The 27948-nt window shown below is 42.0% G+C and overlaps 1 protein-coding gene across 1 annotated transcript in view; it reads left to right on the forward strand.

Annotated features, from left to right (window-relative positions):
- WDR90 (WD repeat domain 90) overlaps positions 1 to 27948 on the forward strand; it is a 1773335-nt gene that overhangs the window by 1292153 nt on the left and 453234 nt on the right. Inside the window, exon 28 of the mRNA XM_044079383.1 lies at positions 25067 to 25237. Within this exon, the coding sequence (XP_043935318.1) occupies positions 25067 to 25237 (171 nt within the window). The remainder of the gene's footprint in view (positions 1 to 25066; positions 25238 to 27948) is intronic.

Consider the following 27948-nt stretch of genomic DNA (forward strand, 5'->3'; position numbering starts at 1 on the left):
AACCGAACAGCTTGTAAAGTTTCAGGTACCTTCACACATCCATAAACCACCAGGCAGTTCAGGCTTAGCTGACTAAAAGACAAGTTTGGGTGTAAAGCCCTTCTAAGCTTTACTGCCGCCAAGGAAGTACGCTCCTGTAAGTTTTTTCAAGACTTGACTGTTGGCTTATGCTTTCCTTTGCTGGGCAGATAAGTTCCTCTTGGGGGGGGGGGGCAGACTTCCATTTAATTAATTTTGTTGACCTTGTTACTTTCCTCTTCAGGAAAGTTATTTTAAAGCTAGAAGTATTGTGTTTTAATAGACTGTTTCTAGATTGTAACATACCTTTAAAAGGAGCACTCTTTTTTGTCAGATTATAAGTGGTGAAAAATAACTGTAAACATTTTTTCTGCGGAGAATTTTACTTTTGTGAGACTGGCATGGTGTTTGTGCTTTTTACTGTGTTTTTTTTTTTTTTTTGTCAAAAAGGTAAATTGTGTGTACTGGTAGTGATTACCAGCTATAGCTAATTGTCTTCGCAGGAAAGAGGCACCATTTTCACTTTGACCATAGAACAAACAACTGGTCCTGCGGACAGCCCTTCTTCCTGCCATTAAAAAGAAAAAAAATAAAGCAAACAGCTATTGCCACCACAGCAGGTTAGCAATGTGGCTCAGCCACAGGTAGGTGACTCTGTTGTGGCCATTTGTTGTACCTCAGACCACTCATTTTTACCCCAGATCCCACTGGGCTAGCACCCACAGCCACTGCAGACTGGGAGTTAGCCACTTACTCTTTGACTCGAGGTCCCATCAGTAGGCAAGAGGGAGAGACACTCTTGGCATTCCTGTTACAGGGAACAGGGAAGCTTTCCCTGATGTGTCAGAATGCTGTGTCGTCCCTGGAAAAGCTCCTGCTGACATGTAGTAACATGGTTGGCCCCATTTTTCTTGTCAAAAAAAGAAAAAAATGGAAAACCAAGCATGTGTGTACTCTTCTTCAATTTTCTTTGGATAGAAATAGTTTACTGGGTCTGGCTCAGCATTTAATTCAGGCTATTTATTCTTCTTTTATAGTAGTTTCTGGTAAAAGAGAGAGAGATTCCTCTTTTCCTGAAGAGATTCAAGATGCTGATGCTGAATCTGAAGAGTAAGATGCGGGATGAATATATTTTTTTCCCCTCTGATTTCTGATTCTGTCATATAGGAGAGCTCAGTTTTTGATCCTCCTGGGGGAAGGGGTGCTGTGAAACTGTTATTAGAACATGGCATTATTTTCAGTGGGAGAACACTGAAATTTCTCATTCTGTAGTTATTACAGTAAGATTTTTCTAGAAACTTCACCCATTCCTCTTTTTCTGTCTGCTTTAGAGGATGTGTGTTACTGCCTGCAGATGTTCTTCGTTCCACATTGCTGCAGTCCTTACTATTGGGTAGTCCGCTGTCCAGTCGGCCCGAATACCAGAGTATATGGCTGACGTCGGTCAGGGCGCATTAGACTGACGTCAGTACGTCAGGGTACTAATGCGCATGACCGACGTCATATCCTCAGTCTTTTTTGCCGCATGGTCCGATGCAGAAGCAGTTTTGCGAGTGCAGGTTGGCGTTCTGAAATATTTCCGAAACCGGAGTTTCAGACCGAATCAGAGTTGGCTAAGTACCCGTTGGGGAACATTTTGGTTTTTCTTGCCTCAGTATTTAACCGGATGTCAGAAAAGTGAATAACTGTATTTCTTGTGGGAAACAGATACCTCATAGGGATTACCATACCTTGTGTATACCTTGTTTAGGGCCTGAGCACGACATTGTTGGATGCCGCTCTTGTGCTAGGTTTAACAAACGCACTATTAAGAGGAGGTTAGACTGTGCCAGGTTAGTGTTTGGGAAGCGTTGCAATTATAAAATGCCGTCGGATGCTCCGGCCGCTCCCAAGAAGCGCAAGGACAAAACAGCGAAGCCTAGGGTTGATGAACCGCAGTCCCGGACGTCGGTTCTTTAGAAGGCTCAGTGGAGCCAGAGGTTTTGCCAGGAGTTTCTATGGAGTCTCAGGCAGAAACTTTACTGTTACAGGATGTGCCTTCTCAGGAGGTAGGCCAGGCTGAGGGGCTTCTCAGGTAACTGTTCTTCCCTCTCTTCCCAAGGTAGTTAGAGCCTCTCCTTCTGTTGCCAAAACTTCTTTGAGAGGTAGGCCAAGTTCAGCTTCAGTGGGGGCTTCTCCTAGCATTTCGGGTTCTGTACCTAAGAAACATATGCTTAAAATGGCAGAAGATTTGATTACTATGATTAGAGGTTCTATGCCCCTCCTGATAAGAGGCCTAGGGTGGAACCGAGTTTGATAGTTTTGAACAGTGTTCAGAGGCTTCTGAGTCTTCTGGAAGATTTGCAGGAGTATCCTCCTTATTCTGATTCTGATGTGGATGATTCCACTCCTACAGCTTCTCCTCCTGAGGATTTCTCATTTTCAGAGACTCTGCATTCCATGAGGGAGCACTTTAAATGGGAAGGCCAGGATTACTCTGATTCCAGGAAAAGGCTTAGGGAATTCTTGTTTTACCCCAGCATAGGCCCTTAGCTATACCTCCTGTGTTGAATGTGGTGGAAGATGTTTTTGCAGAGGCTTCCCTGAACCCTGACTCTTTGCCTCCTGCTCCTGTTAAACCTGATAGGTACTATAGGGTGCCCGAAGCTCATAAGTATTTGTTTAAGAGTCCTAGGGCGGACCCAGAAACTGTTTCTCAGGGGCCTAAAGGTGTTAAGGCCTCTGTGGTTAAAAATCCTGTTCCCACTGATAAAGAGGCAAGGGCTTTGGATAGGTGGGGAAAGAAAGTGTATACTTCTTCCACTCTAGCCATGAGGCGTTGAATTGTCAGTTTCACATGCTAAAATATCAAAATTATCTCCTTTCACAATTGAAATCTAAGGTGGATGCTTTGGCGGAAGGTATTGAGTGTAAAGAGTTGCTGGATTTGGTTCATGTGTCTGAACAAGTGGGTAAGCATTCTTTGCAATGTGGTTTTGATGCTGTACAGGCCTCCTCGAGGGTGGCTGCCACTAGTTCTGTTCTTCGCAGGCATGCCTGGTTGAGGGATCAGAATTTAGCTGAGCATGTTAAGACAAGGATTTTGGATGCTCCTTTACAGTCTGATGTGTTGTTTGGTTCGCCTGTGGAAGCAGTTTTAAAGAAAATGGAGGACAAAGCTAAGTCTATGCAAACTGTTAAAGATTTTTGCAGGTGCAGCCACCAAGTTTAGTAGAAATTGGCCTGCTAAGGGGTGGACATATCCTGCTTATGATTCCCAGTCTAGGGGTAGGTCTAGACGTGGTAGGGGCAGAGCTCAAGGTTCTTTTAGGCCTAGAACAGGGAGTTCTCCTGCTCAGACTTCTGGTGAGGGCAGGGGTCAGTCCTTTCGTAAACAGACCCAATGACCTGCCTTTTCAGCTGCCAGTAGATTCTCGTCTGGCAGCTCCTTTGGGAGGAAGACTGTCTCTTTTCAAAGAAAATTGGGATTTAATTACTCAAGACAGATGGGTGTTGGATATCATTCACCACGGTTACAGGTTTTATTTCCATGCATTGCCCCCTTTCAAAGGCATGCCAGACGTTCCTCCTCCACAAAGAAAAGAGGCTCACAAGCAAATTTCTCAGTTACTCCAGATGGGGGCCATTCAGCCAGTCCCTGTATCAGAAAGGGGCCTAGGATTTTATTCTCGCCTGTTCCTAGTACCAAAGAAGGGGAACACGTGGAGACCAATTTTGGATTTATCTCTCCTCAACACTTATCTGGACATTCCCAAGTTCAAGATGTTGACGTTACAACAGCTTTTACCTCTGCTGGGCAAAGATCACTGGATGGTAACTTTAGATCTCAAGGAAGCTTACCTTCATGTGCCTATAAGGCTAAGTTGCAGGAAGTATCTGCGTGTTCGAGCTGGAAATTCTCATTATCAGTTCTCTGCATTGCCCTTTGGCTTATCTACTGCGCCCAGAGTATTCACAAAGGTTCTGGCTCCAGTGATAGCTTACTTCAGGCTACAAGGAATTCAAATCTATCCTTACTTGGACGACTGCCTGATTCTGGCTCAAGAAAAGGAAGACCTTCTACAGTATCTGGAATATGTTATAGCAGTGCTAAGATGCCTAGGGTATTCTGTGAACGAAATAAAGTCCAGTCTAGTACCCTCTCAAGACATGTGCTTTCTGGGTGTGAGACTGAATACAGCAGCCCAGATGGCCTTTTTAACCCCGGACAAACAAAAGAGTCTATCACTTTACTTCCATCAACTATCTCATCAGTCCGTGCTGACTGCAAGGACAGTCCTTCAAGCATTAGGGTTCATGGCATCTTGTATTCTGGTGCTTCCCAATGCCAAACTGCATATGAGGAAGCTACAATGGTATCTCAAAATGTATGGACACAGCACTGCCAGGATTTGGACACTGTCATTCAAATAATACCTTGCCTTCAAAAAGAATTTTTGTGGTGGGCTCAGGAATGTCACCTAAACAAGGGACTCTCTGTGACCCGGCCAGAGGCGAGTCAGATTTTAACGACAGATGCCTCGGACATTGCTTGGGGAGCTCATCTAAATGGAAAGTGGATACAAGACAAGTGGCCTGCCAGACTACAGCATCTACATATCAACATGAAGGAGATGTTAGCAGTCCAGTTTGCATTAATGGCTTTCAAGGAGTTACTTCTTCCAGGGCAGGTGTTGATTCTAACAGACAACACAACTGTCATGTGGTACATCAACAAGCAAGGGGGAACACATTCTTATCCTCTATGCAGGCAAGCAATGATTTTATGGGACACTGCACTAAGCTTGCAACTAACTCTTCAGGCAAGGTTTCTGCCGAGCACAGAACTCCTTAGCAGATGTGTTAAGCAGACAAATCATGGATCCCCACAGTGGAAACTGGATCTTCATGTATTTCAGAAATTGACAGTGTCATGGGGAACTCCAGACATAGATCTGTTCGCTTCTCCACTAAACCACCAGCTGCCAAAGTTTTGCACAAAGGGGTTTCATCACACAGCTTGGAAAGTGGATGCTCTATCTTTCAGTTGGAAAAACCTTCATGTGTATGCCTTTCCACCTCTGCCTCTTCTTCCAAAGGTGCTATTAAAAGTCAGACAAGACAAGCCAAGGATGATTTTGATAGCTCCAGATTGGCCTCGGCAACACTGGTACCCACTACTAAGGAGTCTGGTAAGGAAGCCTCCATGGCCTTTACCTTTGATTCCTCATCTGTTATCTCAGAAGGACGGTCATCTGCTCAATGTCAAGCTTCACTCTCTTCATCTAACAGCCTGGCATATTCTGTGTTGAAACACAGCAGGTCTCAACTTCCTCAACAAGTTTTAAATGTGATTATGGAAGCTAGAAGACCTAGTACAAGGAAAGTGTACAGAAAAATGGAAGAGATTTTTATTTTGGAGTACAGCAAAGAATTTGGAGATTTCTGAGCCTAATTTGAGTGTGGCTCTTCAATATCTTACTGAGTTATTGGACAAAGGTTTGTCCTTCTCTTCCATTAAGATTCATGCTGCAGCAATTTCAGCTCACTATGATTGTGACCCACCATTGTTTTCGCATCCTTTGTTCAAGCAGTTTCTTAGAGGGGCAAAGAATATAAGACCCCCATTAGAGCTCCTACTCCTGCTTGGGATCTCAATTTTGTGTTGGAAAAACTTACTCTACAACCTTTTGAGCCTCAAGCTACTGCTGAATTGAAATACTTGTCATGGAAGACTGCTTTTCTGTTGGCTATTACTTCTGCAAGAAGGGTGTCTGAGTTGCAGGCCCTTATGGCAGTAGAGCCCTTTTGATTTTCCATAAGGATAGGGTATCATTACGTACTAATCCTTCCTTTATGCCTAAGGTGGTTTCTAGTGTGGCTTTAAACCAAACTATTCATTTGCCTACTTTTATGCAGACCCCCAAAATAAAGGGGAAAAGATTTTGCACACTTTAGATGTACACAGGCAATTGCGTTATTATTTAAGCAGGACTAAGGATTTTAGGCAGTCTCGGCAGTTGTTTGTTTCTTTTTGCTTTGAGTTCGCAGGGCAAGCCTGTGTCAAAACAAACTATTTCTAGGTGGATTGGGTTTTGCATTGCATTTTGTTATTCCCATCATGGCAAGGAGATTCCAGCTGGGATTAGGCCTCATTCCACTAGGGCTACTGCCACTTCAACAGCATTTCTAAGGGGGGTGGCAACTAAGGATATTTTGGAGGCAGCTACTTGGAGTTCAGTGCATACTTTCTCTAAGCATTATCACCTTCCTATCTACTCTAAGTCTAGGGCTGGTTTTGCCACAGCTGTTTTGCAAGGCATGTTGTCAGCTCCTACTTCTTTATGATTTGCCAGCCTCCCTTACCTCTGCTTTGGGATTCTACCCAATAGTAAGGACTGCAGCAATGTGGAACGAAGAACATAGTACAGTTTTGTACCTACCATAAATGTAGATGTTCGAGGATCCACATTGCTGCAGTCCAATTACCCTCCCTCCTTCCCCTCTGTGTTTAGGGGTGGGTGTGTAGGTAAGGTTATATGTTGATATTTTTGTATATATTTTTGTATATATTGTACATATTTTTGGTGCAGGTATTTTGGGCCTTGTCTTTTTAGGGTCTTCTGACATCTGGGGCAAGAAAAGACTGAGGATATGACGTCGGTCATGCGCATTAGTACCCTGACGTACTGACGTCAGTCTAATCAGCCATATACTCTGGTATTGACTGGACAGCGGACTACCCAATAGTAAGGACTGCAGCAATGTGGATCCTCGAACATCTACATTTATGGTAGGTACAAAACTGTACTTTTTCCTGATAGCCGACCCTAAAAAGCCAGGTAAAACGTATAAAGTTCCTCAATCTTAATTTTTATACTGTTTTTCCCAAACCTGACCCAGAAGCTATAGCTTTTCGTTGATCCCACGGATGCTAAGCACTTGGTTAATTCCATTCCTACTCCTGATACGGATGGGAAAATTCTTGATAGGTGTGGGAAAAAATGTATACCTCTGCAACTTTTATTTTCAGAATTTTGAATTGTCAGGCTCATATGCTATGTTTGTTCTAACAAACTGAAGTATGAGGAATTTTTTATCTGCAGTTTCTTCTTGTAAGGAAGAATCTGTTTTAAGTAACTTGGTTATTTTCTGTTTCAAAGGTCACTGCTCATTGTTTACAGTGTATGTGTGACTCCTGTTGATAACTCATCCAGGGCTATGGCCACTGGTACTGTTTTGAGGAGGTCTGCATGGCTGCATTCTCAGAACCTCCCAGAAGATGTTATAAATGAGATTATAAATTCTCCTTTGGATAGAGATTTAGTGTTTGGCACCTCTGCTGCAGATGTGATCAAAACGTGTGCTGAAAGGGGCGAGATGATCCAGGGAATCGAAGATTTCTCAGACATCCTTTTTCTAAGTTTTCTAAGGGATTTTCTATTATTTTACCCAATTCTGGCATAGCAGTTTGTATGTCCCAATTTCTCTGTATATCAGGAACACCACTAGTATTAACACTATATTTCATGATGTACCTAAAGTTAGTGCTGTTATTACGACTTTGGTTAGTCTGTGGATGTTCTAATGAAAAATATGGTTTGGCTCCACCATCTCTTTCATTAGTTACATGGTTAGATGCTTCATTCAAAAGGCCTTCATCATAGCTTCTCATCTGAAATTCTTGTCTTAACATATCCACTTGCTGGTTATGTAATGTTGCATCTGTAGTCAGTCTACTCACTCTCGCATATTGGCTTTTAGTTATCCCTTTAAAAACATGACCAGGATGCATACTGCAGCTATGGAGAAATCTGCTAGCCTGAACTTCCTTCCTATAGATATTCATTGATATCAGCCCATCAGTATTTTAAGTGCTATATCCAAAAAACTAATCTCTGTTCTAGAATATTTCAACTTAAATCTCAGAAAATTTGTAGTAGTTTCCAAGAGTCAAACATATTCTTATAGTTCAATTTCATCACCCTTCCAAACCAAAAAAATATTGTCAACAAAGCATTTATAAAATGGAATTTTATCAGTATAATTGTTTGTTGAACCAAATGCATGCATACTTTCCTATTCATACAGGGCTGTGTTAGCGTAAGTATTTGCTATTGGTGTACCCACAACAACACCCGATACTTGATGGTACAGCTACTCTCCAGACAGGAAAACATTACTTGTTAGTACAACTTCTAAGAAACGTTTCTGATTTCCCATTTGTGAATGCTGTGTTCTTACATAAATATTCTCTCACAGCCTATATGCCATAAATAATGAGTTGACATCCATTGTTACAGAAATAAACTGGGCAGTCTCATTCACAGAATACCACTGATAAAGTTGTTTTAAAAAGTCATTAGTATCACAAATATAATTTTGAAATTTTTTAACAAAGGTTTTAATTGTTCTCAGAAAATTGAAATGGGCTCATTTACCCATCCCCTCCCAGACATGGTGAGTCACATCAGGGGGAGGGAGGGGGTTGCAAGTGATTTTAGGTAACCCATACAGAATGGGAAGCACGGGATTAGCAACATGCAAGAAGGTGAACAGTTCACATGTAATATCATCTTCAAGGTCATAAATAACACCATTAACCCTACGTATTATATTATTATTATTATTATTATTATTATTGTAAAAGTAGCCAACTCCAAATCCAGCTCCATACAAGTGGTGTACCGCAGGGTTCTGTCCTGGGAACACTCTTGTTTGGCATCTACTTCTCTGAAGTACAGGCCAACACTAAGAGACTCTGGCTTACAAAATTCTCAGATGACTGCAAGCTGGGAGCCATTATTGAATCCCCAAATGATGTGGATATACTACAAAAGGGTCTTACCGAAACAGATGACTAGTGCCAGTGCCATGGGCTTCAGCTAAATGTCAAAAAATGTATAGTTGTCCCCTTTGGGAAAAGCCATGTACCTGTGAACTACCACATAGGTGGTAGTACACTAAACTCCGAAACTTGTGATAAGAGACCTAGGGAACACAGGTGGACAGTGGTCTCACCTTTGCTAACCACATAGCCACAACAGTTAGAAAATCCTTCTACGTGGCACACCTCATCACTAAGGGCTTTTCATCCAGAAAAAAGGAGGTCATTGTCCCACTGTGCTCCTCCCTGGGAGGGTGGCCTAATGGTTAAGGTGTTTGCCTTACAAACACAAGGTGCAGGGTTTGAGTCTCACAAGGGATAATTGGCTAGGCTTAAAATGGCTCGCAAGGGCAGTTAGCTTAGTACTAATCTATGAACCTCATTAGACCCATTATAGAATACAATGCCCCGTTTGGTATGTACCTCACAAGACATCTGCAACAACTAGAAAGGCCGCAGAAGTACCTCACACAAAGAATCACAGGCCTAAAGCAGATGTCCTATGCTGACCGTCTAAAGAAACTCCAGCTATACTCTGTCGCATATCGCCTATTCAGAGGCAATCTCTGCCTAACATACAAGGCCATGTCAAACCCATAGTTGTTGGACATACTACACTTAAAGAAATCCCAATCCCTCCAAGCCACACGCTCCAGGGATCTTAACCTTGTCATCACGGTGAACAGAACATGCTGGAGGGATAGGTTCCTGACCCAGAGACTCCCCATACTCTGGAATAGGCTGCCCATACATGTCAGGCAGAGCGCCTCAATGGCCCTCTCCAAGAGGAACCTTGACGATTGGATGGGAGATAGAAATTCACCTCGGGGATCACATCAGTAGCCTTGCTAGACAGGGGTCCAGGAAAGTAAATGTTTGTGGGAAGCAATAGCCTGGGAATCATTATGGCTAGGCTTGTATAGGCCCTAGGGCCGATAGCCTAGTACCTACCTATGAACCTATTCACATTATTCCTATTTAATAAATGAAAAGTACTTGGATCATTTAAAAATGATAGCATAGACTGATAATATTTTTTGCTATCCATTATAACTATGGCACCCCCCCCCCCCTTGTAGCTGCCTGTTTAATCATGATACTAGTACTACTTTGCAGTCGCTTTAAAGAATCAAATTCTTTTTTTAACACATTATAATTCTTACTATGCTTTGAAGTGTTAAAAAGCTCATACAACTGTTTCTCACAAGTATTATAGATGCTTTAATTACAGGACAGGCAACAGGAACAAAAGTGCTTCAGTGCGTTTATATACCCGTTTAGTAGTGACAGAATTCTGAAACATTAATTTAAGATTTAAATTCCATGCAAACCGCTTAAGATCACAAGGTGTCTGATGAATGTAAATTTCTACATAAACGCCCTTCTGCTGATCCTTCTATAGTGTTTGTTCTGACAAGCCCTTCAAGCTGTTGCCCTCTACCAAACTGCTCTCTCCAGACAAGGATAATAGGGTCATGGCGAGGCTGGGGAAGGTTTATATTGTTGCCACTTTGTCTTTTAGGGCCATTAATTACCAGACTCATATAACCATGTATGATTTGGTCCTCCTTCCTCAGGTAATTTCTGGTCTTCCTGACTCTGGGGGGAAGGCTTCTGCCCTGTCTTAGTTGGGTTTCATCTCTCAAGTTTCCCAACACTCTGTTAAATGCAGTTATGATGTAGCTGATGTTTCTTCCAGAGCTACTGCATTTGGTTCTGTTACGAGATGTTGCTTCTGGTTTCATCTTCAGGCTTTACCTGATGACATTAAGTCCAAACTATTGGATGCTCCTTTGGATAATAAAATAATTTTTACTGCTGCTGCTGAACTTTTTAAATCCCACCAGGATGAGGGCAAGGCCTTGCAGGAGTTGAAACATATTTTTGTTCTCCTATTCCAAACTTTCAGAGGAATTACCCTTCCAAATCTGCTTTTGTTCGTACGCAGTCTCATCTTCTGCCTAAAGGTAAAAATGGTTTTAGACATTGTGTCTCTAAGTCTTGTCAAGCCCCTACTTCCCAGAAACCTACTTTTCAGGATAAACTGGGGTTTCATTTGATAATTTGCTTCCCCTTTCCCTTAGCTGGGTTCTCCCCCCCCCCTCTGTCTTTTCCTGTCCCTTCCAAATTGGTTAAGAATCCCAACAGGCCCTTGGGTCCTGTCCATTATCAACCAGGGGTATTTCATGGTTTGGAAATCCCTTTCTCCTTTTTTGGGCATCCCTCATCCTCCTTGGAAGCAGCTTCCTTTTTTCCCCAGAGGTGCTTCTTTTTGTTTTAATACAGGGAACTGTACAATCTGTAGCCCCCCTGCCCAGGATGGGAGGGGGTTTATTCCAGAATATTTCTAGCTTCCAGGAGGGACACTTGGAGACCGATTCTGGGCCTTTCCCAGGTCAACACCTTTCTCAAGATTCCTTCCTTTGAAATGTGGTCTCTTCAAATTTTATTTCCCCTTCTTCCCCAGGCCTTTCTGGTCTCTCTGGATCTTAAGGATGCCTACCTTCATATCCCATCCATCCCCTTTTCTAGAAATGTTTACATTTCACTGTTTCTTACTTGCATTTTTAGTTCTCTGCTTTGCCCTTTGGACACTGTACTGCCCCAAGGATATTCACCAAATGTCTCGTTCCTGTCCATTGTCTCTTGAAGAATAAGAGGGGGTCATATCTTTCGTTATCTGGATGATCTGCTTATTCAAGCTTCCTCCCCTGAGACTCTGCTTCAGGATCTCCAGTTTACTATTTCCCTGTTGCAGAGTCTGTGGTTTGCCATAAACTTTCAAAAATCAGCTCTAACCCCTTCTCAGGATCATGTTTTCCTTGGTTGCAGGATCCAGATCTTCCCCATACTGGCATTCCTGCCTGTCCCAAAGGTCCTGTCTTTTATTACCTTTTTCCAGTGTCGTCTTCCTCTGGATTTATTCACAACCAGGACTTTCTCAGGGTCCCTTGGGTTCAGGTTCATGGACTGCACCATTCCCTTGTTTCCTCTGGCCAAGCTGTATAAGAAAAAGCTACTGGTACCTCAAGTCATTGTGGCTTCAACATTGCCACTTCCTGGACTTCCCAGTACCCTTCCTTCCTTGTCTCAAGCTCAAGCTTCAGTGGTGCATTCATCAACTTTCTGTCAACCCAGGGCTTCCTTTCCAGGCTACAGACCCGACTCGAGCTCTTTACAGGCACCTTACACAAGAGATCAGGGGGGCTCTTCCCACAAGGTTCAAGGTCTCTGGTCTCATCATCAGAGGTCCAGACCACATCAGTATAAAGGAGATGAGGGCTCTGCTTCTAGCTCTTCAAGCTTTTCATTCTCTCTTTCATTTCGGGCCCCTCAAAGTTTTCACAGTAAATACCGCAGTGATGTGGTATGTCAGCAAGCAAGGGGGTCTAAGGTCCTACTTCTTTGCAGATTAGCTCTTCAGTCTGAGATGTAGCTGCGCAGTATCAAGTGATTCTTCAGGCTGTTTGCATTCCTTCAGAGCACATTCTAGTGGCAGACTCTCTGGGCAGGCACACAAGCTCACGAAAGGATACTTCATAAAGATGTGTTCCTGGACAGTGTTTATCAATGGGGTATTCCTCAGGTAGATCATTTTGCGTCCCATCTCAACAGACAGCTTCCTCTATTCTGTTCCAGAGTGCCATGTCCTCTGGCTTTGAAAGTGGACGTCATCCTTGGAAGGGAATGTTTCTGTACACCTTTCCTCCCCTTCCTCTTCTACCAAGTGTTTTGCACAAGGTCACACAGGACTCTCCCAAAATCTTGTTGGTGACTCACTTTTGGCCCAGACAACATTAGTTCCCCCTTCTTTCTCATTTGACCAAGGGCAGTCACCACTTGTTACCTCGCCGGGTAGAGCTTCTCACACAAGACAAGGGGTCTCTTATCCGTCCTCACTTGTCTACTCTTCAGCTGACACTGTGGGTGGTGGGAATTTAATCTCTTTTAGGCACCTCTTTTCTGAGGACATGCTTCGGGTCCTGCAGGAGGCCAAGAGGACCACTAACAGGAAATCGTATTTGTCCAAATGGAAGAGATTTTCTGTCTGGTGCCTCTCTCGCCAGCAGGATGGATTCCCTATCTGTGGATGTTTCTCTGGTTCTCTTTTGTTTGCATGGACTGCTGTATAGTGGGTTGGCCTATTCTTCAGTTATAGCTCATCTGTCAGCAATTTTTGGTTGTCTGCCATTGAATCCTCCTCTGGCCACTAGATTTGAGGTCAAGCAATTTCTTAAAGGCATCCTTCACATCAGGCCTACCAGAAATCCTCTTCTACCTCACTGGGACCTCAGTTTTGTTCTTGAAAAATGGACTCTGCTTACTGTTGGGCCTGCTGCTTCAGATTCCTTACAATATTGTACTTGGAAGACTGTTCTTTTGGCTCTCACTTCAGCCAAGAAGATGTCTGAACTTCAGGCTGTCATGGCTGTTCCTCCTTTCTTAGTTTTCCACAGAGACAGGTGATATCTTCTTACTAGTTCTTGGTGGTCAATGAGTTGTACCTTAGTCTGTTCAGTAGCCTTCTTTTTTCCTTTTCTGCAGTCTGCCAGTGAGAAGGCTCTTCACACCTTGGATATGCATAGACAGCTCAGATATTATTAGGCTAAAATTAAAGTCATTTGCAAATTTGAGCAGCTTTTTGTTTCTTTTCATCCCAGGTCTTTGGATTTAGATGTTTCTAAGCAGACCATCTCTTCCTGGATTTCTAAAGCCGTTTTTTTTGTTATTCTTTTCATGCTAGATGTCTTTCTTCTTCAGTAAATGCTCATCCTGCTAGAGTTGGTGCTTTGTCTGGTGCCTTTTTCAAGGGGATAGATAACCTCGAGTTTGCTACTTAGCCTTCTGTCCATACCTTCACTAAGCATTATAAGTTGGATTTTATTTCCAGAGGTAAAGCTGTCTTTGCCAAGGCTATCAGTCGTAAGTTTGCAGATGGCTCTTCAGTACCATCCTCCTTTCAGGTTTCCTTTTCAGCTTGTTTACTGTCCCTTTTGTTTTGAATACTGCAGCAGTGATATGGGAGGACATAGTACAGTTGTGTAAAATCCTACCATAACAGTAGGTATTTTTCTGTTTACTGTTGCAGTATTCGTTCCCACTCTTCTGCCTCCTCTGCTGTGGCTGTTCTTGCCAAACCGGCCAAGGGGCTCTTGTTTTTTTTATTCTTCTGAATGCACATGATGTCCTTCTATTCAATGTTGCAATATTCTTTACATATAGGTAGTATTTCGCTACTCGACCTGGCGTCCAGCTTGTATACAAAAGCTTCAAGTTACTGCCTGTACATGGGACGTCACACGTAGGCTCCTAAGACATCAGCCATAAAAGGGATGTCTGCATGTACAATCCTCAGACCTTTTTTGCCGCCATTTGGAAAGGTTAACTCGTATGTGCAGTCTGCCATTGGAAACTTAATTTTCTTCTTCAGTTTCAGGTAAGTACCCCATTGGGGATTTATTTGGTTGCTTCTGCCTTTTGTATTTTTGGTGTGGAAGACAAATACCACATAAGGATAGTCATGAGCTCTGTTTGTTTTGCTTAGGGCCTACCTACGACCATCGGTCCTGCTCTGCCTTTCAGACCTTCATCCCTAAGACCTTGCTTAGTCAGCTGTCTGCTTTAAATCATTATTTAGAAAACTAGAGCCTTAAACGTTTGGCTAGGGAATCGATGGAGGGTTCCGCGAGTTCCTCCTAGCCATCCTTGAAGAGGAAGGTAGGCAAAGCAGCCCCGAGTCCTCTTTGGCTGCGCCTTCTCTCTCTGACATACCCCTTGAGGTTGATGAAAACCTGGTGGTACGGTTGGAGGTAGGGTGCATCTCTCTGGTGGGAACCACAATGGAAGCTGTTAGAAGTGGGGATCCGAGCACGTCCGAGGCTATGCAGATGTGTTGGTTTGGACAATTTGGGGGAACCATGGCTACTTATTTCGGAGGACACTGAAACTGGTCCAGTTCCCTTGCAAAAAGAAGCTCCGGGTGTTAGGCCTACATCTGGCCTTGCTCCTGCCCTAGAAAAACCTGCCAAAAAGAAAATAAAAAGGCTAAACATTCCACAGTGCCTAGTACTCCTTAGTCGAATTGGGAAGTTTTCTCGCAAGGTCTTATTAAAGCCTTGATGGCCTTCAGGCCTATGACTTTGGCATTTCGTATTTCTGGCCCTGCCTTCTCCTCTTCCCCTGTACTGCCATCGGGTTCCCAGGAGTCTTTCTGTGCTCTTCCAGCCCAGGACTCTGATTCTGAGGGGTCTTCCTCAGATGAAGACTCTTTAGGTTACTTCACTCAGATACCTTCCCCCTTGGAATATGCTTCTCCAGAGGAAGAGTCTAGTGGGGGAGATTCACCAATGGAAAAACTCTCTTTTGGAGAGACAGTTAATAAGATGAGATAATTCTTTAAGTGGGATTCTTCCCAAATTTCAGAGGAACAAAAGAGATATTATGACTTATGTCAGGTGGAAGCCCCTGCACCTGTCCCTCCAGTTCTGCCTACTTTCCTGGATGCCTTTACATTATCTTCCAAGACCCCAGATTCACAGGCACCAGCTCCTAAAAGACCTGACCATTCTTATAAGGTCCCTGAGGATTGCAAATTTCTTTTTAAGTATCCTTCAGCTGATCTGCTTTGGTTTCTATCACTTCAGATAAATCTTCCCGGGTTCCTTCCAAGAAATTGCTTCCCTCAGACAAAGAAAGTAAAATTTTCGAAAGGTTTACACCTCTTCCACCCTGGCAGTTAGAGCCATTAATTACCAGACTCACATGTCTAGGTATTCTCTAGCTTTTCTCACCCAAGCTTCTCAGGCCCTGTCCCAGCTTTCTGACTCAGAAGCTAAGTCCTTATCTCACTCTGTCTTGGCTGCATCTTCACAAGCCACTAGGCATTCCATTAAATGCAGCTATGATGCTGTAGAAGCTTCCTCCAGAGCTGCAGTTTCTGCTTCTGCTCTTGGGAGATGCTCTTGGCTGCGTCTACAAGCTCTCCCAGAGGACATCAAGCCAAAATTGCTTAATACTCCCTTGGACAGTTCTATTCCTTTTGGTAAGGCTGCTGCAGAACATTTTAAAACTGAAGGAAAATGTTAAGGAGCTTCAGGATTTAAAGCACCTGCTAGTTTCTCCAGTTCCTAAATGTCAATAGGAACTTCCCTACTAAAACTCCTTTTATTAGGAAACCCTCTAGGTCTATTTCTTGTTCTTCTCCCTCTGGTTCTAGGGCATGCAGATCTGCTAGGAGACCCCCTCAGCCTAAAACGGTGACTTCTGCTCCATCTCCCCAGCAGGCCTTTCAGTCCAGACAAGGTTATTTGTGATATCCAACCCCAACTTCCTAGTTGTACTCCTCTGTCTTTCCATCTTTCTCTTTCAGCCAGGAAGGAGCTCACTCAAGATTCTTGGGTGGTATCCATTATTCAAAACGGTTACTTCATGACTTGGAAGTCTCTTCCCCCCCCTTTCAGGGTATTCCTCAAACTCCCTCAGATCAACTGCATCAGTTTCCTCAGCTACTAACTCAGCTTTCTTTCCAGGGCACCATTCAACCTGTCCCTTCAAGTCAGAAAGGAAAAGGATTTTCTTCCAGGATGTTCCTGGTTCTAAGAAAAGACAGTCCTTGGAGACCCATTTTGGACCTCTCAAAGTTGAATACCTTCCTGGTGGTGCCTTTTTTCTGGGTGCTATCCCTACAGTCTGTTTTCTCCCTAGTTCCTCCTCAAGCATTCTTGGCTTCACTAGATCTCAAGGATGCTTATCTGCATATTCCTATTCACCCTTACTTCAGAACATTCTTACATTTCTCAGTGGGTTCTTGGCACTTTCAGTTCTCTGCCTTGACATTTGGTCTTTCCACTGCTCCAAGGTTCTACACTTAGTGTCTAGCCCCAGCCATTGCTTTCCTAAGATTAAAGGGTCTTCAAGTTTACCCTTACTTGGATGGCCTGCTTTTTCTGGTCAGCAGTCCAGATTTTCTACTTCAACATCTAAATCTAGCTATTTATTTTCTGCAAGGCTTGGGATTCACAATAAATTACAAAAAATCTGCTCTGTCACCCAGTCAGGATCTCATTTTTCTGGGGTGCAGGTACAGGACAGACTTGATGGTATTTCTTCCTTCAGAGAAAGCTCTGTGTCTCATAGATTTCATGGAATCACTTCTAACCCTTTCCTCTAACACTGCCATGGGAGTTCCTGAGACATCTTGGGTTCATGGCCTCTACAATTCCCATGTTGCCTTTTGCACAACTTCACATGAGGAGGTTCCAGTGGTTTCTGAAAACAGTTTGGTCCCAGCATGCTCATCCCTTGGAGACTGCCATTCATCTTCTTCCCTGTTTGAAAGCAGAACTAGATTGGTGGATGCAGCAACTTAGTCTGAATCCTGGGTTACCCCTTCAAATTCCTCAGCCAGTGCAGGAACTTTTTACAGATGCCTCGGACTTAGGATGGGCAGCAACCTTTGCTTCCACAGAAGTGCAGGGGCTTTGGTCCTACTCTCAGAGGAAAGAGCACATCAATATCAGGGAAATGAGGGTGCTGATTCTAGCCTTACAGACCTTTCAGCCTGTGTTCCTTCCAGGACCCCTCAAGATCTCACAGGCAACACTACTGTCCTTTGGTACATAAACAAGTAGGGGAGCACAAAATCTTATCTTCTTTGTCGCTTAGCCATCAAGGCATGGGAGTTGGCTATTCAGTACAGTCTCACTGCATGCGGTGTACCTTTCTTCAGCTCAGACGTCTGTGGCAGTTGCATTAAGCAGATCCATAACACACAATGCCATGAGTGGATGCTTTACAGGGATGTATTACTGGCTCTAGTTCATTGGTGGGGTACTCCAGAGATGGATCTATTTGCCTTCCCTCAGAAGAGACAACTTCTTATTTTCCGTGTCAGGGTCCCTCATCCTCAGGCTTGGAAGGTGGACGCCCTATCATTCCCATGGAAGGGGATGTTTCTTTATGCATCCCCCCTTTCTTTTAATTCAGAAAGTCCTATTGAAAATTCAGCAGAAGAAACAAAAAATCTTGTTAGTGACTCCCTTTTGAAGACAGCTTTGGTTCCCTCTTCTTCTTCATTCAGCCAAGGGCAATCACTACAAGTTACCTCACCGGATGGACCTACTCACTCAGGACAAGGGATCTCTAATTCACCCACAGCTGCCAACTCTTCACTTGACCTTATGGTTGATCAACTCTTCCTTTTAGGCACCTTTTTTCTAAAAACGTGCTTCAGGTTTTGCAGAAGGCCAGGAAACCCAGTACTAGGAAGTTTTGCATTTCAAAGTGGACAAGATTTTCTGCCCAGTGCCAAAAAAGGAAAAAGGGCCCTTTTTTGGTGGATATTCCTGTGGTGTTATCTTACCTGTGTGAGTTACTCAGCAATAGTCTTTTCTTATTCTATCAAGGTCCACTGCTCTGCCATGTCTTGCTTGCCTGCCTTTAACTCCTCCATTGGCATCCAGGCTGGAAGTTAAACTTTACTTAAAAGGAGTCCTTCACATCAGTCCTCCCAGGAAACCAATTCCTCCTCCTTGGGATCTTAATTTTGTCCTGGAGAAGTTGACTCGGGCTCCTTTTGAACCAGCTACCTCTGCTTCTCTAAAGTTTTATACATTGAAAACAGTACTTCTGGTAGCTATTACCTCTGCCAGAAGGGTTTCTGAGATCCAGGCATTAATGGCTTCACCACCATTCCTAGTTTTCCATAAGGACAGAGTTTCTTAGAGAACCAATCCATCCTTTATGCCTAAAGTGGTTAATGATTTTTTCTTTAATCAAGCTGTCCAATTGCCTGCTTTATTCCCATCTCCAGAATCTACTAGTGAGATAATTTTGCATTCTCTAGATGTGCATATACAGCTTTGAGTCTATCTTGACAAAACTAAGTCTGTCAGGAAATCTGATCAGTTTGTGTCTTTCCATCCCAGGGCTCTGGGTTTGACTGTTTCTAAGCAAGCTGCCTCTTCATGGATTTCTAAGGCCATTGTGTTTTGCTATTGTTTTCATGGGAAATTCGTATCCTCTTCTGTTAAGGCCCATACCACTAGATCTGTGGCATCCTCAGGGGCTTTCTTCAGTGGTTTGGATACTCAGTCCATTTTGGAAGCTGCCAGTTGTTGTTTTGTTCATACCCTCACAAAGCATTACAAGTTGGATTGTATTTTTAGGGCCAGAGCAAAGTTTACCAGAGCAATACTGCCTGGATTTGTGGAAAATGTTTCTGCTTGATCTCTCCCTGTTCCTTCCCCCTCCCTGGGTTCCCTTTCAGCTTTTGCACTCTCCCATATGTAAAGAATACTGCAACATTGAATAGAAGGACATAGAATAGTTGTGTAAAGTCTTAACATAACCATAGATGTCTCTCTTCTATGTTGCAGTATTCTGTCCCGCCCACCTTCCCCCTATGTCTTGCTCGTTTTTTGGATGACTGTCTCCTGGGTCTCCCTTTGGATTTTTCCTCATGGGGCTATTTTATTCTGAGGATTGTACGTGCGGACATCCCTTTTATGGCTGAAGTTGTAGGAGTCTACTTGCGACGTCCCGTGTACAGACAGTAGCTTGAAGCTTTTGTAGACAAGCCGGACTTCGGGTCAAGTAGCGGAATACTTACCCATATGTAAAGAATACTGCAACATAGAATAGAAGGACATCTATGGTTATGGTAAGATTTTTATGCACTTATTCTTTCTTCCTTGGTCCTAGGGACATTCTGCTCCTCCTGGGACTTTTTCAGTTCTGTTTGTTTGTTTGTTTGTGTCTTTCAGCTTCTCCCGGTTAGGGGTCGCCACAGTGGAACTCCGGTCCGCTAATGATTGGCAGTAGATTTTTACGTGCTGGCTTGCCGGGCCTAACGCACAACCTTCAATGAAGGAACGCCCATTCACACATGTTGCCACACAGAAGACACTCTAACTGAGAAACGAACAGGCAACGTCTAACTGTGAGGTGACAATGCTACTGCAGTACCACCACCGCAGTCTTTTTTTCACTTCTGAGTGTGTGCATCCAAATATCATGTTTATGCTCTGCACCTTGTGCGGGGAGTGTACATGTGACTTATAGCACTTGCAAGTACTAAAGGTTTTAGTCAACTGGCCAGACGTTGAGCTGTCCTTGGCAGGAGATCCTTTCTGTTATGAATACTGCAGCAGTGAAAAGGATATCTGCTGTTATGGAAAGATTTTGTACAACTCTGCTATCATTGTGATGACTCCCTTCTGGCCCCCAGGCAGTCATGGTTCTTCTTTTCTTTTGGAAATGGCCTAATAACACTGTGCCGTCTAGTTACATTTTATGTCTCAAAAATTGGTTAGATTGCTCTAAAATTTCTTGGAGTGGGTTCGGAAATCTGGCTGTTAAATGCATTACTTCTCAAAAGCTCATTATTACTAATGCACGTAAGCGCACATACTTTCAAAAATTTTGGGAGGTCATTTTTGAACTATTGGCTGATAACTATGAAAATACTGGATGACACACTATTACCTGTTGCTCCTCTTTCACATGTTCCTTCCTCTCCTTTCCTAAATGCCACTATTCTTAAATTCCCCCTCACCTCTGAGGCTCAAGATAACTGGACAGGGTTGGTCTATTTACTTAATAGAGGCTTATACATTTTGTATAGACACAATACCTTACCACCTGCATACTTCTTTTCCTTCCCTTCCCTTTATTATGACTATCCTCAAGTTTTGAATTATCCTCTGACAGCACTATTGTATATATTGTAGATAGTTATTATTATTTGAATGATACCTGCTGTTTTAATGTATTGCTGTAACAGCAGTCGTCTTTGTCTTGTGTTATGTCTTAAAGCAAATTTAATAAAAATTCTATTTGAAAAAAAAAAAGAAATGGCCAGAGGCAATTACCACAAGCTTCCTCAGACTGGATCTACTCACAGAAGAATGGAGCTGTTTGATATAGCATGACATGAATACACTGCTGTTGACTCCCTGGATGATAGGGTCTTAATCCTTTTTAGGCACATGTTTACTGAGGATGTACAGCAAGTGCTAATGGTGGCAAGAAAGCCTGCCTCTAGAAAATCATATATTAATAAATGGAAAAGGTTTTCTAGTTGGTGCCAACAACATAACAAGTACCCATTCAGGGCTAGTTGTTTTCTGGTTTTACAATATTTGTGCAAGTTACTGTCCTATGGCCTTTCGTATTCCTTTTTCAAGGTTCATTTATCGGACATTTCTTTCAATGAGTTCTCATGTCAAAATGTTGCTGAAAAGGATTTTGTATAAGAGGCTTCCAGGTAGTTTTGTGTTACAGAAGCTAGCACTTGCTCCATTTAAACCAGCTAACCTGGATGACTTGAGGTTCTTAACATGGAAACAGTTTTACTAATTGTTTTGACCTCTGCAAGAAGAGTATCTGAGTTGCAAGCTGTTATGGTGAGTCAATCCTATCTAATGTTCCATAGGGATATGGTTTCTTTGAGAACCAATCCTTTATGTATGCCTAAGGTAGTATCCTAATTTACTTTAAGCCAAATTATCCATATTCCTGTATTCTTTCTTGAACCTAAAACTCAGAGAGAAAAGATACTCCATAACTTCAATGTCCACAGACAACTTAATCTTTCAGATCTTTGGATATATTTTTCATTTCTTGTGAAGGTGAGAAGACAGGACAACCTTTGTCATAACAGGCCATTTCCAAATGGTTGTCTAAGGCTTTTACCTTTTCTTATACTCACCGTAACAGAACTGTTCCAAGCATGGTCAAGGTTTACTTTTCCAGGGCTTTGGTTTCATGTATGGCTTTTTGAAAAGGGTTGACTTCTAGAAGTATTCTAGAAGCTGCTACTTGGTTCTCTGTACATACTTTTAGAAGTCACTATAAGCTTGATTCCTTCTCTAGACCTTGATCAGGCTTTGCTAGGACCATTCTCCAGGGGTTCCTGCACTCTTGATAATATCTATATAGTTAAGGCTATAGCAGCAGATCAGTGTGATGAATGTAGCACTGTTGTTGTAAGTATAAACCTACCATAACAGTAGATGTCTGAATGATCACTGCTTTCTCACTCCACCCCCCCCCCCCTTGCAGGATATAACCCATATAGCTAAGGCTACTGCTGCAGTGATAATTTGAACATTACTGTTATGGTAAGTTTACTTACACAACTGTACTTTTTAACATTGTGACTGAGTTTGGCTTCACACAATTGCAAGTTTGTTTTTTTTTTGGCATTTGTTTAAGCAGTCTCATAATTAAGGCTGAATAGAAGTATTACGCTGATACCCTGGTTGTTCATATATGTTAATGAATAAAATTGCTTTACTAGGAAATCTTCTCTTCCCCATCACCTAAGTGAAGGTCAGCTGGGAGGGACGATCATTCATGTAGCTATCTGGGGTAGTTCAAGGATTTTTGTTTTTCTCCCATCCCTACCAGCATGCACCTGGCAAGGTATAGGTTGTGCTATGGATCAATATCAGAGAATGTTGCATCACTTTTCGCAAGGGAAATTTCTTGCAGGCAGCCTTCTTTATCTACACACTTGCATCAAGTAAGTCTCATAACTGAAACCCAGGCTCTGTGGCACAGAAGGATAAAGCCCTGACTGTGACTCAGACAAGCCAAGATCAGTTAGTGACGTGGGAAGTTGGTAGAGCCTGTGGACGGTATGAGATGCAAGACTTATGTCAACTCATTTGCCCGGGAAGTTTGTGGTGACCTTACCCCCTGTAATGATCTGGCATTCCATGGAAGGGAAAAAGACTGCACGGCTGAGTCTCCTCAAATCACTGTGGTAGCCTTTGCAGAGATGTGGTAAGGAGCAGACACACTTCCATACTTAGGCTTAGGCGGTCCCTCTATAGTGACTTGGAGACCGTGTCACCACCAGTAGCTGAGGTTAGGCTGCATCCATAAAATGCCCTAATGGCTGTCAGGATGAAGACTCCCATGATCTAATTTCACATCATTGGTGGTGAATGGACTTTGGCAAAATTCTGTCCCAATGAGGAGTGAAGGGCATATAGATTAGGAGGAGCAAATGATTGGCAGGTGGCAGGGAGACAAAAAAAGAACTTAGAATTGTGTGCTTACAGCAGCTGTCTGAATGGGAGACCTAACTATAAATTCTGTTACCTGCCATGGCTCCATGGATAATGGCCTCTCCAGTCCGTTCTGACCCCTACCAACAGTTACTGAACATGTCCATTATATGGAAGGTTATGAGTGGGCTTGAAATCAGTTGGAGGTGTCTAATTAGTTGCAGGTGTGTACTTGTGTGAATGGATGCATGTGAAGGTTTGTTGAGAGGGTAATGCAGAAAATAAAAAGTTTAGTTCTAATTTTCATGTTTTTAACTACAAATCTTAAAAATATGTTTTGATTAACATGTCTGTTTGCCAACCCTAATCCTCATGTGAAACTAGGAAGACTCATGTTTGTGAACTTTTCCCCACTATCTTGGTTCGCACTTCGGCGATATTTTACTTGAGGGCTTCACCAGATGCGCAGTAGCAAGCCCCGCCCAAAACCCACCCCGTGCTATATCATAATCAGGCACTAATGAATATGCATTCCCTCAATAGCGACACTAGCATATGTTTCTAGTATGTAGAATACTATTGTATTTTTATGGGTTATGCCATATTTTTGCCTGTTTTTAAGGCAAGATACATTTAGTTTTTAACAATGATGACGGATGGAAAATAAATGCAAACAACATCTGGACTAAATTAACCCGATCTGCACAGCCTTTTAACAAGCAAGTATTCTTTGAAGATGCAGTTGTTAAATCTTGCTGGCAATGTATTACAGCTGTAATTGTATGTCAAATTTCCATAAATTTGATCTTTTACATACCCCTCAATTGCCCAGATTTTGTTTCATATTTTAGTCTGTTCTTCCTAAAATGTGTGTTTTCTGGCAAATCACTGAGGACTGAAGTAACAAAAGAATGACAGACAGTTGAGTTTCCGACTTCGTGTCCTTCAGAAAATGCACGATAACACAAAACCTGTTAGTCTACTAACTTTATAAGTTTAAGAGCAATATTTAAATTGTGTCCCTGTTTTGGGGACATTGCACCCCCCCCCCATTATTTTAGGCTTTGCCCCTATTTCTTGTTGTGGGAGGAAGAGATGTCATCCTTTAGCAGCTGTATTTTGAAGTGATTTTTAAATAGCAGCTAGTTTGCATGTTGTTTAACATCAACACTTTACTAATGCTAAACAAATACACAAGTCACAGTATTATTCTAACAGCATATTTTCAATATTACGCAACCACAAAACAAACGAATAAATAAAAGGACAACAATTAAGAAAAGATACATGCAGATTTCTAGACTGGAAGATTGAACTGCCAGCATCATTTCTAATCTGTCAGGGTCGGGTACTACATTTTAACTAGAGACATACACAGAATGTTCTGAAATGTATGTATGTGCTTTTTGGCTCAGATCGTAACTGAAAATACTTCTGTGGTGGTGGGGCATGTGTTTGTGTATGTATGTAATAAATACATTTGTGCACTGACACACTCAAGTAAAAAAATTCATACTAAATTTAATGGGGATATTTTGCTTCTCAACAGCTGATTAGAATGCTATGTCAATCATGGCTCATTACATATGCAGACCTGGTCGTCGGTCATTTGCGACATGCCCACTTCTGCATGAAACGCAAGGTGAGGCCTTCAAGTAAAATATCGCCCTGACTTCACTTTATTCTCTGTGATCAGAATGAACCGCTGAAAATTTTGGTTAGTTTTGAATGGCATTTATTTGGTTCCTTTGTCAGCAGGGAGGTTTAGAGTAGGAGTCTGGTCTGGTAGCTAATTGCTGAAAGGAACTCTGCTGGAATGGGCTCCACTTTCTTCGAGGATCTTCAGATAATAGGGACTTGATGCCTGATAGTCTGCTAAAGATTCATATATTTTTGTAAAAGTGTTTTTGATGAATACCTCACATAGCTTTACTTTATCAGTGGTCTTTTTTGCATCATCTCTAGTGTACAACTTTGCTTAGACTGTTGCCATAGTAGATTCAACCCCCTTAACTTCAGTATTTGCTTTCATAGGTTTATGGTAATACAGGTTTATTTGTGTTAGATCAAAGTCTGGCTCTGTGAAGAGCCTATTTTCATGTCAGTGGTCTGTTCATAACATTTTTTATGATTTGGTGGTTTATTGCTAATTCAATTTATCTTGCAGACTTTCCTTCTGGATCAGAAGAGGAAGAGTGCGACCAGAGAAGTAGCTCAGTTACAGAATACAGAGAGAAGGATTCTTCCTTACACATACCATCAAACTTAACAAGGACAGATACTCCGTTAACCACTGGACTCTGCTTAAATCAGGTTCTTCAGGAACAGCTTCAAGCAGGTAAGTAATTTCTAATGAGTTAATTCTGTCTGATAATTTATAACAGCAAAATCGGTTTCAATATTGCTTGATATTTTTTAAGAAATGTTACTGTTAAGCAGCGACTTATTTTTGCCTTTCCCATCAGGGAATATGATTGGTCCTTTCTTTTCCTGCTTAACAGTAAGGTTAGTATTGGAAGAAAAGGAAGAAGCAATACGATCATTGGGAGCCCACAAAGATTAAAGAACATTTTAATCTTTAAGGAAGTCTCAGCCAAGGGATCCTTAACATTCATTTAGAATATCCTTTCAGCAGGTTGGGGTATCTGGTTGACTTCACAGTGGGTTACCTCAGGCAGCCTTTCAAAGCACACTACACTGTCTTTGATGAAGGAAGCTTCTGAAAAGCTCTTTGCAGTTTTGTCCGTTATTTCCAGCCATTATGTTTGTTAATTGATGTAGGACTCACCCTGTTGTCACTCTTTTTTTCAAACACCTTTATTGAATTATCGCTTGTGACATAGGCAAATTTGCATTCATATAAAGGTAATCAAACTTTATTAACATAACAAACATTATACTTCACATATGTTGCTATGTATCTCATAACCTCAGCAATATTACATGAATTATTCAATTCCTGCCTTTTTTTAAACAAGACGCATCTTTATTAAACCATCATTCATTCATTTATATATATAACATAATATATGAAAACAAACCACACCGACACAGTCCTAATTGTAAGCATTTTGCATCACAAACCATACTGACACACTCCCAGTTGCAGACATTATATATTACTGATAATGTACTCAATCTTTCTCACTCAAACATTACATAGCTCATTCCTCATTTAAGTCCCGATGCCTTTTAAACCTCATGCCTCCTTTGTATTTATTGACGATTCCAATTTTTCCCTATGTAGTTTGCTCCTACCCTTTTCTAAAGATCTCAGTTCTAGTTTTATTTCTGTTACTATATTCACTACTTCTAATATAGTTGGTTTAGATTTTGATTTCCATTCTGGTAGAGTTATTATCTATTTTCACCGTCAGTTGTTGAAAAGCAGACTCACAGTTAATAGTGGGTTTAGAGACAGAAAATTGTCATATAGTAAGAGTACCTCATTTTCATTTAAAATTCATGCTTTTCTCACAACTACACATCTTTATTACATTAATACTGTTTGAGATCACTCTTTCCTAGAGACATTGAGAAGGAGAGGCTGAGTAGAAGTGCCTGACCTACTCCTCATCCCCTGACAAGAACAGAACACAGCGATTCCTCATGCAAGAAGCACCAGGTTGAAATTATCAAAGTAGGTCTTACTGTAGGTTCAGAGTCTGTATTCTTTGGTTTATTAAGCACTGGCTAATGGTGTTGTTGACACCTTCATCTAGAGTTCATCACTTATATCATTTAACCTGCTCATCCCTAGCATTTAAATAATTAAAAGGTCAGTTTCTGCTTTTCACATCTCAAGTCTTGACTAGATGTAGATCACCTGTGTGAAGTCTTTTAAATCTGTAATTGGGTCACAATCTCTTTGGAGGTTGCCTTTTGTACTGCTTCCTTACATCACTGCCTCATCTCCCTTTCCCTCTCATGTCCCTGGCATTAGTTCATCACTTCTGGAAGGCTACTTCTTTGGTATTTTGTTCAGGTTTATTGCTGAGGTGATAATATTCATGGATTGTTTTTATGGAATAAAGCCATGGGCAAGTTGCTTGAGCATTTAGAACTGATAGAATCTCAGTCAAGGGCAGTCCCTCTCATGGTTCCCATCACTGAAGGAAATCTGGAAAATTCTTAAGATAGATGCCTTCTGTCTGATGTAAAGCAAACAGGAAAAACCTTCTCTCATTGACTTCTCCTTTTTTTGCCAAGTACACTTGTCATTTCACTAATTTTGAAGGTGACCCAGGAGGCGCAGAAAATGCATAAAGGTTTGAGTAATATTCCCTCAGGTAAGGAATCCAGAAAGCTTAATAAGTAGGGGAAAATGTCTTCTCTACTTTGAGGCTGGGTATCAGCAATTCTTTAGGAAACATGACTGGGTATTTTTCTATATTCTCAAATACATCAGATCAGTTGTTGATTTTTTTGAAAGAAATAAAGATTAAGGGCAAGCTTTTCAAAGATTTTGTCTAACCTGCTGCTATCCAACACTGAAGCACCTAGAGCAGTTTATGACCTTGCCAGCGTAAATATGTTCATCGTGTTTGGGTTGTCATTAGGGGGCACTGTTATGAGACCTGGTCATTAGCTTCACTGAGGAGTTGCGACAGAAAGCCCTTCAATTCTGCCTTTATATGAGCCCTCCGCTGTTTAGCCCTGACTTTAAATCTGAGCTTAAGGAAAATAGGAGACGTGTATAGACTATACACGACCTTTGCCATGCTAATATAGCACCTTCTTACTGGTATACAGTTAAGATAAAGAAAGATCCCAGACTTGAGTTATCTGTCTGCAATTGCTGGGGACTAGCTGTGTCTCCTAAAGAGAATTGTACCTTAGTCAGCCAGTTAAAACTCTTGTTGTGTGTTTCAAAACATTTATGACTGGGTTTCTAGTCATTACCATTTATGTGTTTTTGAGCATTGCTCTCAGGGTGAATTTATTGGCATCCTTTTTTTATACAAGTCCAGATCATAAAGTACTGTTGCTAAACTGAATCATGTTCTTGCAAATTGGAAACGTAGCTGCTTTTCAGATATGCAGATGCCA

Source organism: Protopterus annectens, chromosome 8.part0, assembly GCF_019279795.1.
Source record: "Protopterus annectens isolate FY-2018-M chromosome 8.part0, PAN1.0, whole genome shotgun sequence".
NCBI classification, from domain to species: domain Eukaryota; kingdom Metazoa; phylum Chordata; order Ceratodontiformes; family Protopteridae; genus Protopterus; species Protopterus annectens.